Source organism: Syngnathus scovelli, chromosome 3, assembly GCF_024217435.2.
Source record: "Syngnathus scovelli strain Florida chromosome 3, RoL_Ssco_1.2, whole genome shotgun sequence".
Lineage (NCBI taxonomy): Eukaryota > Metazoa > Chordata > Actinopteri > Syngnathiformes > Syngnathidae > Syngnathus > Syngnathus scovelli.
Genome location: NC_090849.1, coordinates 2,685,319 through 2,698,972, shown reverse-complemented (window position 1 = coordinate 2,698,972; position 13,654 = coordinate 2,685,319). Strand labels below are relative to the sequence as shown.

The 13,654-nt window shown below is 45.7% G+C and overlaps 1 protein-coding gene across 13 annotated transcripts in view; it reads right to left on the bottom strand.

The window, feature by feature from the left end:
- Window positions 1–13,654, bottom strand: part of ptar1 (protein prenyltransferase alpha subunit repeat containing 1) — a 135,107-nt gene that overhangs the window by 27,865 nt on the left and 93,588 nt on the right. For 8 of the 13 annotated variants that reach the window (XM_068650278.1, XM_068650280.1, XM_068650281.1 and 5 more), the window contains one exon: window positions 7,352–7,595. The exons of 1 other annotated variant lie outside the window; for it this stretch is intronic. In XM_068650278.1, coding sequence (XP_068506379.1) covers window positions 7,352–7,595 — 244 coding nt within the window. The remainder of the gene's footprint in view (window positions 1–7,351; window positions 7,596–13,654) is intronic. 4 more of the 13 variants (XM_068650283.1, XM_068650284.1, XM_068650277.1 and 1 more) reach the window with 1 other exon arrangement.

Sequence of the window (13,654 nt, the reverse complement as noted above, 5' to 3'; positions counted from 1 at the left end):
TCGGTACTTGGACCTATACTGTTTAGTATTTATATGATTCCGCTTGGAGACATTATATTTAAATAAAACATTAGTTTTCATTGTTATGCCGATGACAACCAAATTTTTATGCTGTTCAAAATGACAAATCCGCGGGATTGTTGTAATCTCGAGGTGTGTCTTGCTGTGATTAAACAATGGATGTCGCTCAATTTCCTGATTCTTAACCCAGATAGAACTGAGATGTTGATAAATGGTCCTGCTCATTGTCAGCACCTATTTAAGGAACCCACTGTAAATTTAGATAAATGTCCAAAGTGATAATGTAACCAATGTTAGTGTAATATTTGACCAAACTCTCTTTTCAGGGATGAGAACGGCAAATGAAAAAAAACACTGAAACGTAGCCTGGGTCTGGGGGCTACATGCCCCACTAGGGTGGCCAAAGGCCCCCCATTGGGGGGGGGGGCTTGTGCCCCCCCCCACTTGCCGCAGGCCCTCATTGGGGGCTGCAGGGGGCCAGGGGCAACGCCCCGGAGGGGGCTCAGGGGGAAAAGCTCCCTGGAAACTCCTGGATTTTGGCAGTATAGCAACCCCAATACCATTAATTTCATCACTCAATTTCAACAGTTTTGTTAAGAAAATATTCCTGCTTGGTGGGTTACCAAGGTGAATATGATACAGTCAAGGCTCGGTTTTCGACCACAATCCATTCCAGAAGGCGGTTCCAGAAGCGAATCGGTCGATTTCCGAATCTATTTATCCCATTACAAATAATGGATTTTTTTTAATCCGTCCCAAGACTTTTTTAAGCATTTTTTCATTTGCGCATTTTTGTCTGATCGTGCAACTGCAGCGCAACTGCAGCGCAACTGCAGCGCACCGCCAAACGCACAACCATAGTGCGTCGCCGACCACGCAACTGCACAGCGCTGGTTGCATTATTGTGACAGAACCGTCGCTGAAATTTAGAAAATATTTTTAAACTCCTGAGATACTTTCCAAAATTCAAGTGGACCTAAGTGCGCAGGGAGCTTAATTTTGTCTGATCGCGCAACTGCAGTGCACCACCGAACGCGCAAACGTAGCGCGTCGCCGACCACGCAACTGCACCGCGGTGGTTGCATTATTGTGACAGAGCCGTCGCTGAAATTAAGAAAATATTTTAAACTCCTGATGTACTTTCCAAAACTGAAGTGGACCTAAGTGAGCAGGGAGCTTAATTTTGTCCGATCGCGCAAATGCAGCGCACCGCCGAACGCGCAAAGGTAGCGCGTCGCCGACCACGCAACTGCACCGCGCTGGTTGCATTATTGTGACAGAGCCGTCGCTGAAATTTAGAAAATATTTTAAACTCCTGATGTACTTTCCAAAATTGAAGTGGACCTAAGTGCGCAGGGAGCTTAATTTTGTCCGATCGCACAAATGCAGCGCACCGCCGAACGCGCAAACGTAGCGCGTCGCCAACCACGCAACTGCACCGCGCTGGTTGCATTATTGTGACAGAGCTGTCGCTGAAATTTTGAAAATATTTTTGAAGTCCTGATGTACTTTCCAAAATTGAAGTGGACCTCAGTGCGCTGGGAGCTTAATTTAGTTCGATCGCGCAACCGCAGCGCGCCGGGCGCTCACTGTCGCATTGCTTTAAGAGCGTCTTTGTGCTCCGAGTTGTAAGATGACGCTGCTCTTGAGCCATGCCCATCTGAAGCAGTCCCTGATCCCGTTCGACTTGCCCCCCCCACCCCCGCCCCCATATACAAACAATTTTCTCAACGGATCTACACGATTCACAAAAATGATACTCCCGACGGAAAAAAACACCGAAATCCGCGGTTCCGCGGAAGATTCTCATCCCTGTCCTTTAAAAAAACACATTAAGAACATTCATTACTCGAACTGCATTTTTCACCTTTGTAATATTGCTAAGATTCGTCCGATTCTTTCAACCCACCCACCCATCCATCTTCTTCGTCTTACCCGGGATCGGGTCGTGGGGGAAGCAGCTTTAGGAGGGACTCGCAGACTTCCCTGTCCTAAGCCACTTCGTCCAGCTCATCCCGGGGTAACCCAAGACATTCCCAGGCCAGCTGAGAGACACAGTCTCTCCAGCGCGTCCTGGCTCGTCCAAGGGGTCTCCTGCCGGTAGGACATGCCCGGAACACATCCCCAGGGAGGCGTCCAGGAGGCGTCCTGATGAGATGCCTGAGCCACCTCATCTGGCTCCTCTCAACATGGAGGAGCAGCAGCTCTACTCCGAGTCTCTCCCGGATGACCGAGCTTCTCACCCTATCTCTAAGGGAGAGCCCGGACACCCTACGAAGAAAACTCATTTTGGAAGCTTGTATCCGGGATCTCATTCTTTCAGTCACGACATATAGCTCGTGACCATAGGTGAGGGTAGGAGCGTAGATCGACCGGTAAATTGAGAGCTTTGCCTTTTGGCTCAGCTCTCTCTTCACGACGACGAACCGGTACAGAGTCCGCATTACAGCCGACGCTGCACCGAACCGCCTGTCGATGTCACGCTCCATCCTGCCCTTGCTCGTGAATAAGACCCTGAAATACTTGAACTCCTCCACTTGGAGCAGGATCTAATCACTGATCCAGAGAGGGCATTCTACCCTTTTCTGACCGAGAACCATGGATTTGGAGGCGCTAACCCTCATCCCAACTGCTTCACACTCGGCTGCGAACCACTCCAGTGAGAGCTGCCGATCACGGCTTGAAGAAGCCAACAAAACCACGTCGTCTGCAAAAAACAGAGATGGTATGCTGAGGTCCCCAAACCGGGCACACTCAATTCCTCGGCTGTGCCTAGAAATTCAGTCCATAAAAGTTATGAACATAATTGGTGACAAAGGGCAGCCTTGGCGGAGTCAAACCCTCACTGGGAACAAATCCAACTTACTGCCAGAAATGCGGACCAAACTCTGGCATCGATGATGCAGGGACCGAACCACCCTTATCAGTTGGATTGGCACCCTGTACTCCCGAAGCACCCTTCACAGAACTTCCCGAGGGACATGGTCAAACGCCTTCTCCAAGTCCACAAAACACATGTGGACTGGTTGAGCAAACTCCCATGCCCCCTTGAGGATCCTGCCAAGGGTATAGAGCTGGTCCACTGTTCCACGGCCAGGACGAAAACCAAACTGCTCCTCCTGAATCCGAGGTTTGACCTCCTGACGGACCCTCCTCTCCAGCACACTTGAATAGACCTTACCAAGGAGGCTGAGGAGTGTGAGTCCTCTGTAGTTAAAACACACCCTCTGGTCCCCCTTCTTGAGGAAGGGAACCACCACCCCAGTCTGCCAATCCAGAGGCTCCGTCCCCGATGTCCACGCAATGGTGCAGAGGTGTGTCAGCCAGGACATCCCCACAACATCCAGAGCCTTTTTAGAACTCGGATCTCATCCACCCCATGAGCCTTGCCCCAGAGGAGTTTTTTAACTGCCTCAGTGACTTAAGCCCCAGAGATTGATTGGAGAGTCCACCTCAGAGTCTCCAGGCCCTGCTTCCACAATGGAAGGCGTGTCGGTGGAATTGAGGAGGTCTTCGAAAGTATTCTCCCCACGGACTCACGACGTCCTGAGGTAAGGTCAGCAGAACGCCATCTTCACTGTAAACAGTGTTGACGGTGCACTACTTCCCTTTCCTGAGACGCCGGACGTTGGACCAGAATTTCCTCGAACTCGTCTGGAAGTCATTCTCCATGGCCTCGCCAAGCTCCTCCCACGCCTGGGTTTTTGCCTCAGCAACCGCCGAAGCCGCATTCCGCTTGGCCTTCCGGTACCTGTCGGCTGCCTCCGGAGTCCCACTGGCCAAAACGGCCTGATAGGACTCCTACTTCAGTTTAACAGCATCGCTTACCGCCGGTGTCCACCAGCGAGTTCAGGGATTGCCGCCACGACAGGCACTGACCACCTTACGGCCACAACTCCAGTCGGCTGCCTTAACAATGGAGGCATCGAACATGGTCCACTCGGACTCAATGTCCCCCGCCTCCTCCGGGACGTGGGAAAAGCTCAAGGGTGGGAGTTGAAGCTCTTCCTGACAGGGGATTCTGCCAGACATTCCCAGCAGACTCTCACAGTACGTTTGGGTCTGCCAGGTCGGACCGCCATGTTCCCCCAACATCGGAGCCAACCCACCATCAGGTGGCGATCAGTTGACAGCTCCGCCTATCTCTTCACCCAAGTGTCCAAAACATGTGACCGCAAATCCAATGACATGATTACAAAGTCGATCATCAAACTACGGCCTATGGTGTCCTGGTGCCAAGTGCACACAGGGACACCCTTATGTTTGAACATGATGTTCATTATTGACAATCCGTGTCGAGCACAGAAGTCCAACAATAGAACACCGCTAGGGTTCAGATCGGGGGAGCCGTTCCTCCCAATCACGCCTTTACAGGTCTCACTTTAATCGCCCACCTGAGCATTGAAGTCACCCAGTAGAACAATGCGGTCTATAGAAGGAACGCTTTCCAGCACTTCCTTTACGGACCCCAAAAAGGGTGGGTACTCTGAGCTACTGTTTGGTGCATAGGCATAAAAAACAGTCAGGACCCGTCCCCCCACCCGAAGGCAGAGGGAGGCTACCCTCTTCTTCACTGGGGTGAACCCCAATGTGCAGGCGCCCAGCAGGGGGAAAATATGTAGGCCCACACCTGCTCGACGCCTCTCACCGTGGGCAACTACAGAGTGGAAGAGAGTCCAGCCCCTCTCGAGAGGGCTTGTACCAGAACCCAAACTGGGTGTGGAGGCAAGTTCGATTATGTCGAGTCGGAACTTTTCTGCCTCAAACACCCGCCAGAGTGGTGACATTCCATGCCCCAAGAGCCAGCATCTGCAGCCGGGGATCGGACCGCCAAGGTTCCCGCCCTTGCTTCGCACCTGACCCCTTTGGCCCCTCCCACAGGGGATGAGCCCATGGGGAGGGGAACCAATGTTTCCTTTTCGGGCTGTGCCCGGCCGAGCCCTATGGGCGAAGGCCCGGCCACCAGACGCTCGCCTTTGAGCCCCACCTCCAGGCCTGGCTCCAGTGACCAGCGTCCGGGCAAGGGAAAATTAATTCCATATATTGTATTCTTCATAAGGGGTCTTATGAGCCGTGCTTCGTCTGGCCCCTCACCTAGGACCCTTTTGCCATGGGTGACCCTACCAGGGGCATGAAGCCCCAGACAACATGGCTCCGAGGATCATAGGGACATGCAAACCCCTCCACCACGATTTCAACCCGTGATGCGGAAGTTATTATACATGCGTTTGTTACATTGCGCCTTGATTACTGTAATGTATTGTTCTCTCGTCTTCTTAAGTCTAATACAGTGGTTCTTAACCTGGGTTCGATCGAACCCTAAGGGTTTCGGTGAGTCGGCTTCAGGGGTTCGGCAGAGCTGGTATGTCATTGCCCCGCCCACGAGACTTGTTTGTGATTTAGGGCTACATAAATAAATTTGACTTGACTTGATTACCGTAATTTTCGGACTAAAAGTCGCTCTGGAATATAGGTCGCATTAGCCATAAAATGCACAATAACGTGAAAAAAAAAAGTCGCTCCGGAGTATAAGTCACATTTTGGGGGGAAATGTATTCGACAAAATCCAACACCAAGAACAGACATGAACGAGCAACAACAGGCTAAACGATAGGTATGTTAACATGACATAAACACAAACAAGGAGCTGAGAACGGGCCCGACGTAACATTCAGAGTTATTAAAAAAAACTATTACATAAATAACACGTTTATAAAACTTCCTGTGTCACTCCAATTCATTAAATCCATCGATCGTCCTTTGTCAACAATGGGTGTGCGCCGCTGACGGCGCTTGCACTTCAAAATATTCCACAGGCCCATATAACGATATACAAATTAGATATCAAATAACTATTATATAAGCAATAATATTATCAAACCATCTGTGCACTCTAAATCATTAAATCCATCAATCAAATTCCTCGTCCTTTGTCAACAACGCCGCGCGTGCGCCCTGACGTCAGCCTCGTCGTTATTCCACAGATATAGTATATAACTATATTGTAGCGTTAAAGTACAAGGAAAGACGTGGGTTTGGTAAACGGCTCATTATTTAACAAAGCAAACTTCCAGGCGTGTGGCAGCGTGGACCTCCAGTCACGGAGGTGGAAGAGAGATCCATAGAATAAGACCGGGCGTGCGTAAAAGCCATGACCGAGCCCCATCCACCGTCCCCGGACAGCCACCCAGCCGAGCGCTGGCCCCCGACTTCTATCCATGGAGGTGAAAGAGAGCTCCGTAGAGTATGACCGGGCGTGCGTAAAAGCCATAATAGTTTTTCAAACCTTTTGTGTCACTCCAAATCCTTAAATCCATCAAACTCTTCGTTCTCCGTGTCACTTAGAAACAAAGCCGCTAATGATGCCGGTAGTACGTGGGGCCCTTCGTCATCTTCGTCATCCCGTGATCTATCTTTGTCCTTTTTGTAAACAACCGCCACGCCGCGCTGCGTTGCTGACGTCACTTGAAATTCAAATTACAGTAATCCCTTGCTACATCGCGGTTTCACTTTTTTTTTTTTTTTTGGAACATTTTTGAAAAAATTCACATATAAGTCGCTCCTCATTATAAGTCGCCCCCCAACCCAAACTATGAAAAAAAACGCGACTTATCGTCCGAAAATTACGGTATTTTTAGTTCCAGTTCTTTATCTTTAATGCTCGCTATGCTAACAGTAATTACCAAGAGGAACCCTTCACAGTTTAACTATTTAATGTATGCCAGAAAGATCGACACACAGCTGTGGAGCCTTCTCTGCGAGATTGCGGAAGCAGGTCTAACTGCAAGGAGGTGACTCTGCCTAGCCTGTGTGATAATGTGTGACCTTGTCGTCTTAACTGAGAGCGACTTTTATGTATGTGCAAAGAGTGTCATAGAGAAGAAAAAGCGAAGGGTTACAGCGATATAATGGCATAGCTCAAGCTACTTTGCTAATCACATGTGCCAAAGAGGCCTATTCTAACAACTTGTATGTGTGCGAGCGTGCGTGTGTAGTCCCTCAACTTGTCGCTGGTCAGCGAGGTGCTTGGCCAGATTAGATGTGCTCCCACCTCGAGCCTCAGTAGTTTTAAAACAAGCCTTACAGACAGGCTTTGCATGGTTGTCAGCAAAAAACTTCCAAGAAGATCTGTACAACACTTCGTGCATCATGCTTTTTAATAAAGAGCAGCAGTGACAATGAGTGCTTCTCTGTTTGAAGACATCTTCCTTCCTCCCAGAAGGAGGCGTGCTAAGCACTTAAAGGCATTTTCCACTGCGAGCCACCATTTTTTTAAGTACATGATATGAGCCATTTTAACAGTGCAACACTACAATTGACCCCTACATACCTTGACATTGCCTTTGGCCATGTGTTGCAGAATCCAGATGCGGTGGGACCATGCATTGTAGTTGCTGGGATAACGACATGCAGCATCAGAGCAGACATTTAGCTCTTTGTGGAGCATTGGAGCAAGATGGTAATTGAACTTCTGACTCCTTTTTAAATCTGCCTGCTCTGCTTCACCCTGTTGCTTCTTTCCATCACAATCCACATCTGAGGGCCCTCTCAGAATTTGCTGCAGCACCCAGCGTCTGCAAGGAGGCATTACTGTTTATCATTTGTCCAATCAAGTCATGTCGTTGGTAAAACACCATTTACAAATAATTAACAACATAAAAATGACACATTTATTAATGGGTACCTCTCAAGTTAAGGTCACCTTAAAGCATAATAAAAATATGTTAACGTATTAAGAATGCCATAAAAGTAAAATTAATCAAGTCTGTCAAGTGGCCTGGTGGTACGATGGTGCATAATTGGGTATCAAATTTGGCCCAGGCACATTGGCTCTTCTAAAACATGAAGTAGTTCCAAAATTTCACCAGCAGATGATGTTAAAGCTTGACATAGGGGTGACCTGATGGAAACTAACAAATCTAATAAATTAAATTGTTAGCAATTGGGAGGACACAACCTGTTCAAACACGTAGCAACACACAATTTTGGAAAATGATGTTGCTAAACCATAATTTTAAGCTGTAACAGTTTGAGCAATATCAATATATATGTTGAAGTTAGAAGAACCCATTATAATGGCTAAGTATGATTATGTGTTAAGTTGATCTTTACTAGACAAATATATGTTATTAATGTTGCAATGTTTTATCCAACCTGTATTTAACATTTCGTGTTCTATCTATACATGAATGTATTAAGTTGAGAGGAGACATCAAGGGCTAATAGTGAAAGAACGAGCAAAACAGGAAACAGCAGCAGAGAACAGTCATGTGCAATATTTGCTGTTTTGAGCAAAGTTGCCAAGGCTCCCAGCTGGTTCCCGGCTGAGAGTCAGGTGAAGATTGCGCAACCCTCACATATCAGCTGAGAAATCCGCTGAGACGGCAAAATATCAGATGAGAAATCAGATGAGGTCATGCATTCCTAGCATACCAGGCATTCCACACATTCCAATGAGGTGATGCCAGAAGAGCTGACGAGCCTGGTCAGGGCGATGGTCCTGTTGCTGCCCGGAGTAAAGAATGACGCTTAGACGAAGATGGATTTTTCGTGCTTTTTGAGATTGGACCAAAATCTACTAAACTGAATTTCCAGAGTCTTCAAATTGGACTTTGTCAAATTTTAAGCTTCAAATTGGACTTTGTCAAATTTTAAGCTTCGAGGAAGGCAGAAGAGACAGCCCTTTCTGGCAGAAAGGGGAAGCCACCAATGCGTTGGTTAATCTCCTCATCGGCAGACCTTTCCTCTTTTTAAACAGAATTCGGATTTTGGAACAAAGGAGAGCTGATCACTCGACTTGTTCAACCAAATAGGATTTTAGACCTTTTGTCTCCTCTTTTGTTCTGAGATTGGTGAGTGGAATTATTGTTGTTTTTTTGACTTGTAATTCTTTTTCTTGCTTATTCATTAAATTTCTTCTTAATCCTTATTTCGGTTATTGATTATTTTGTGTTAACTATGTTGGGCATGGTTTTATATGCAGTAATTAGAACTTTAAATTTTCTTTATTTCCTTATCATAGTCATTCTTTAAATCCGTTCAATTCTTTTTAAAGTGAAGACAGCTTTAATCCTTAACATCAGGTATTGTCAGATCTGGTTAGAAATAGTTATCTTAAGCCCAGCCAGGGCGAAATCGCGCTAGTGTAAATAACGAATCCCTGAGGTCTTAACAAAGACATCTAAATATATCCGAGATTTAACAAAAGCCTCAAATCAGAAGGGAACCACCAGTAGGGCGCGGTCATTCTGACGACGTGTCTCAATTTTAGTTACTCGGCATGCGAGCGTCGTTTGACTTCAACGGGATTGGCGTCATAATGAGATTAGATCGATTCTTTCAGAATTAATTTAATAAATGTGTGACTCGGGCGAGTCTCTTTACTCCCGGCTCATTTAACCCTTTAATGGGAAGCCAGTCACTTAAATGTAATAAGTGCAGATTTGACAAGTCTTATTAAGTATACTGAGATGCCAAGCTATTGAAATTCGTTTACAGACAATCCTCGGTTCGGTTTAATGAAAAAACAAGATTTTGTGATCACGGTTTTTGGCTCGGTTTGATACACTGAGTTTTGCTTGGTGAAGGAATGAACATGATTACTGTGGAAAAAACAAATCAAGCAAGTCAAGTCCGCATTTCCTTCTCCTCTCCTTCTCCTAGCGGTTTTTGGCAAAGTGCCAAAAAAAACAAAAACAAAAAAGGAACAAAGTGGTTTTCTATTATTTGTCATATCACTGTGTGGGGAATTGGACATTTAGCGCCCCCTTTAGCTGCAGGCCGGGCAGACGAGCCTGAGACTAGTGTCTCCGGGTTAACGTAACAAGTCAGTGAGCGATTGGCTAAGGCAGTGTTACAGTGTTTTTCGATGTGTGCCTACGCATATCCGTCAGTAGTCAGACGCAACACAAACCGATAAGAGGCAGAAACGGTGAGTCAGGAGCGAAAAGTTAGCATTTTCAAGGTGGCAACATTAACATTACAGTCGTATGCAAAAGTTTGGGCACCCCTGATCATTTTCATGATTATCCTTTATACATCATTGGTTGTTTGGATCAGCAATTTAAATATATCATATATATATATACCGGAATTTTCGGACTATAAATCGCGTTTTTTCATAGTTTGGGTGGGGGGGCGACTTATACTCAGGAGCGACTTATATATATTTTATTCACAAATTTTTACTTGATCATTAACACATCACTTACTTACCGTAATTTCCGGACTATAAGCCGTGACTTTTTTCCAAAATTTTGGACCCTGCGGCTTATAGTCAGGTGCGGCTTATATAAGATTTTTTTTCGTGATTTTTGTGATGACTTCATCACTTTTACTCTTAACACTATTATATATGGTAAAAGCTACAAAACAAACCGACTAATAACTCGTTTTCAAATCAGACGAGTAAACATGGTCAAATATTAAAAAAAGATATTAAAAGTGAAGACAATTTGCAATTCTAGTAATGACACACGAATTTGATGCACAATTTGTCTTCGCAGGCCACATAGAATGATGTGGCGGGCCGTATCTGGCCCCCGGGCCTTGAGTTTGACACCTGTGCTCTAAACCCTTTCTCTTACTCTTCTATGTGACTCAGAGATTACACAAAGCAGTGGCGCTGTTTGGACCATCTGCCTTGTATTAAAACCCAATCAATCAGCATTTAAATTAATATCTTCTGACATTTTGCTCACCAAAAACAAGTTGTAATGAATGTGAACTTTTAATGCATTTTATTCAGAAGGTTACTTTGAACCTTAAACGGCGGCGCGGCGTACTCATGGATTTTTACGGCCTCCGGCCTCCAGGGGGCGCTCTAGCAGGAAGCAAGAGCGAGACAGGCGAAGAAGAGATAATTAGCCCAAGAGGACGCGATAGTTTGTGTTTACAACATTTCGCGCATCACGCAGAACGCGATCAAGACAGACATTACTGAAAGGAAGCTTTTACACACAAACCGTCATTATGGGGGACAAAAGAAATGCATATGATGCCGCTTTTAAGCCAAAGGCAGTCGATGTTGATGACATTGTGTTGTGTCTACTCTGGAGTGTATTTATGGATTTTTACGGCCTCCAGGGGGCGCTCTAGCAAGAAGCAAGAGCGAGACAGACGAAGAAGAGATAATGCGCCGAAGAAGACGTGTTAGTTTGTGTTTTGATCGTCTCGCGCATCACGCACACACCCACACTCGCACTCACACAAAGGAGAGACACAACGAGATCAAGACGGACATTACTGAAAGGAAGCTTTAATACACAAACCGTCATTATGGGGGACAAAAGAAATGCATATGATGCCGCTTTTAAGCTATACGTGTCGCTCGCTAGTTTAATGTAATTTAGCGCTTCGTGCATGAATAAGATTAGCATGAACAGAACCTCATCACACTCGAAGAAATGCATAAAAGCGACGACGAAAGAGAGACTGAGAAAGTGTGAGGCGAAGGATATCTAACGCTATTTCAATCGGACACTAAGGAGGAAGACTTTGATGGTTTCAGTGCACAGAAGAAAGATGAAGATGGCTCTTTTTTTTACCTTTACTGGTATGTTTTTTTTTAACCAGCCTTGTTAGTGCTGTGCTACCGTGTTGCTGCTGTATTGCTGCAGTGTTACCGCCGCGTCTCAGTGACTTTGCTATGTTACTTCCGTGCTGCTGCGGTATTACTGCCGCGTCACAGGCAGTGTTTGGAAAGAAATGTTAAGGTATGTTATTAAAGGTTTAAAAAAAAACTTTCTGTGTCCAGTCTTTCTTTGCTAATAACTCGCGTGCACACTTCCACGTTGCTGCGGTACTACTGCTGTGTCACAGGCAATGTTTAGAAAGACATGTTCAAGTATGTTATTAAAATGTTAAAAAGGCTTTCTATGTACTGTCTTTCTTTCTAAAAAATCCGTGTGCACGTGCGGCTTATAGTCCGGTACGGTTTATGTAAGAAAAAAACTGAAATATCCCTGAATTTTAGCTGGTGCGGCTTATAATCCGGTGCGGTTTATAGTCCGGCAATTACGGTACAAGTATAGTTGACCACTTCACATGTTATTTTTAGTATAGTTGATCACTTCACATGCTTTTATATTTTTATCTTGAACATATTCAAAACATAAAAAATAGAGAAAAAATTCAAATAAAGCAATTAACACTTTAAAGCGCCATATCCAAGTCCACTGTCTGCTGTATGCACACTTGCTCCATTTTTGCTCCTCTTATATTTATTATGTTATTTATTTATTATTTATTCATCACTCTTATTTATTCATTGTTTGTGCCTTCTTTTTTTGTGTTGTTTACTTGTATGCATATTGTGTACTATGTCTTGTCACCGTGGGATAGTGGGAACGTAATTTCGATCTCTTTGTGTGTCTTGGCATATGAAGAAATCGACAATAAAGCAGACTTTGACTTTGATGAAACAACCAAATAAACAAACAAAAAAACTACATCTGAAAAAAAAAATATTTTCAGACGAAACTGGATGAGGGCGCTAAATCGGAAGGGCTTAAGAAAAATGGCACCAAAAAGAAACTCATATTTTGCAGGTAACAAACTTCAAGTTGTAAAATATGCAGCCGAAAACAGTAATCGAGCAGCAGAAAGAAAGTTTAGAGAACCGTGATGTACCAAAGCATTACTGTAATTTGAATTTCAAGTGACGTCAGTGGCACGGCACAGCGGTTGTTTAAATAAAGCACAAACGTACCCACGTACGTACTACGGGCATCATTAGCGGCTTCGTTTCTAAGTGACACGGAGGACGCAGAGCTTGAAGAAATTAAGGATTTGGAGTGACATAGAAGGTTTGAAAAACTATTATGGCTTTTACGGACGCCCGGTCCTACTCTACTGAGCTCTCGTTTACCTCCGTGGATCGAAGTCGGGGGCCGGCGCTCGGCCGGGTGGTTGTCCGCGGACGGTGCATGGGGCTCGGACATGGCTTTTACGCACGCCCGGCCCTATTGTATGGAGCTCTCTTCCACGTCGGTGGCTGGAAGTCCACGCCGCCGCACGCTTGGAAGTTTGTTTTGTTAAATAAAGAGCCGTTTACCACTTTCCTTGTACTTTGTTAACGCTACAATAGTTATATAGTAGATCTGTGGAATAACAACAAGGCTGACGTCAGGACGCACGCGCGGCGTTGTTGACAAAGGACGAGGAATTTGATCGATGGATTTAATGATTTAAAGTGCACAGATGGTTTGATAATATTGCTTATATAATATCCATCCATCCATCCATTTTCTGTACCTCTTAGTCCCCACGGGGGTCGCGGGCATGCTGGAGCCTATCCCAGCTGTCATCGGACACCCTGAACCGGTTGCCAGCCAATTGCAGGGCACGCAGAGACAAACAACCATACGCACTCACACTCACACCTAGGGACAATATGGAGTGCTCAATCGGCGTACCAAGCATGTTTTTGGGATGTGGGAGAAAACCGGAGTGCCCGGAGAAAACCCACGCGGGCCAGGGGAGAACATGCAAACTCCGCACAGGGAGGGCCGGAGGTGGAATCAAACCCGCACCCTCCTAACTGTGAGGCGGACATGCTAACCAGTGCCCCACCAAGCCGCCGCTTATATAATAGTTATTTGAAATATAATTTATATATCGTTATAAGGGCCTG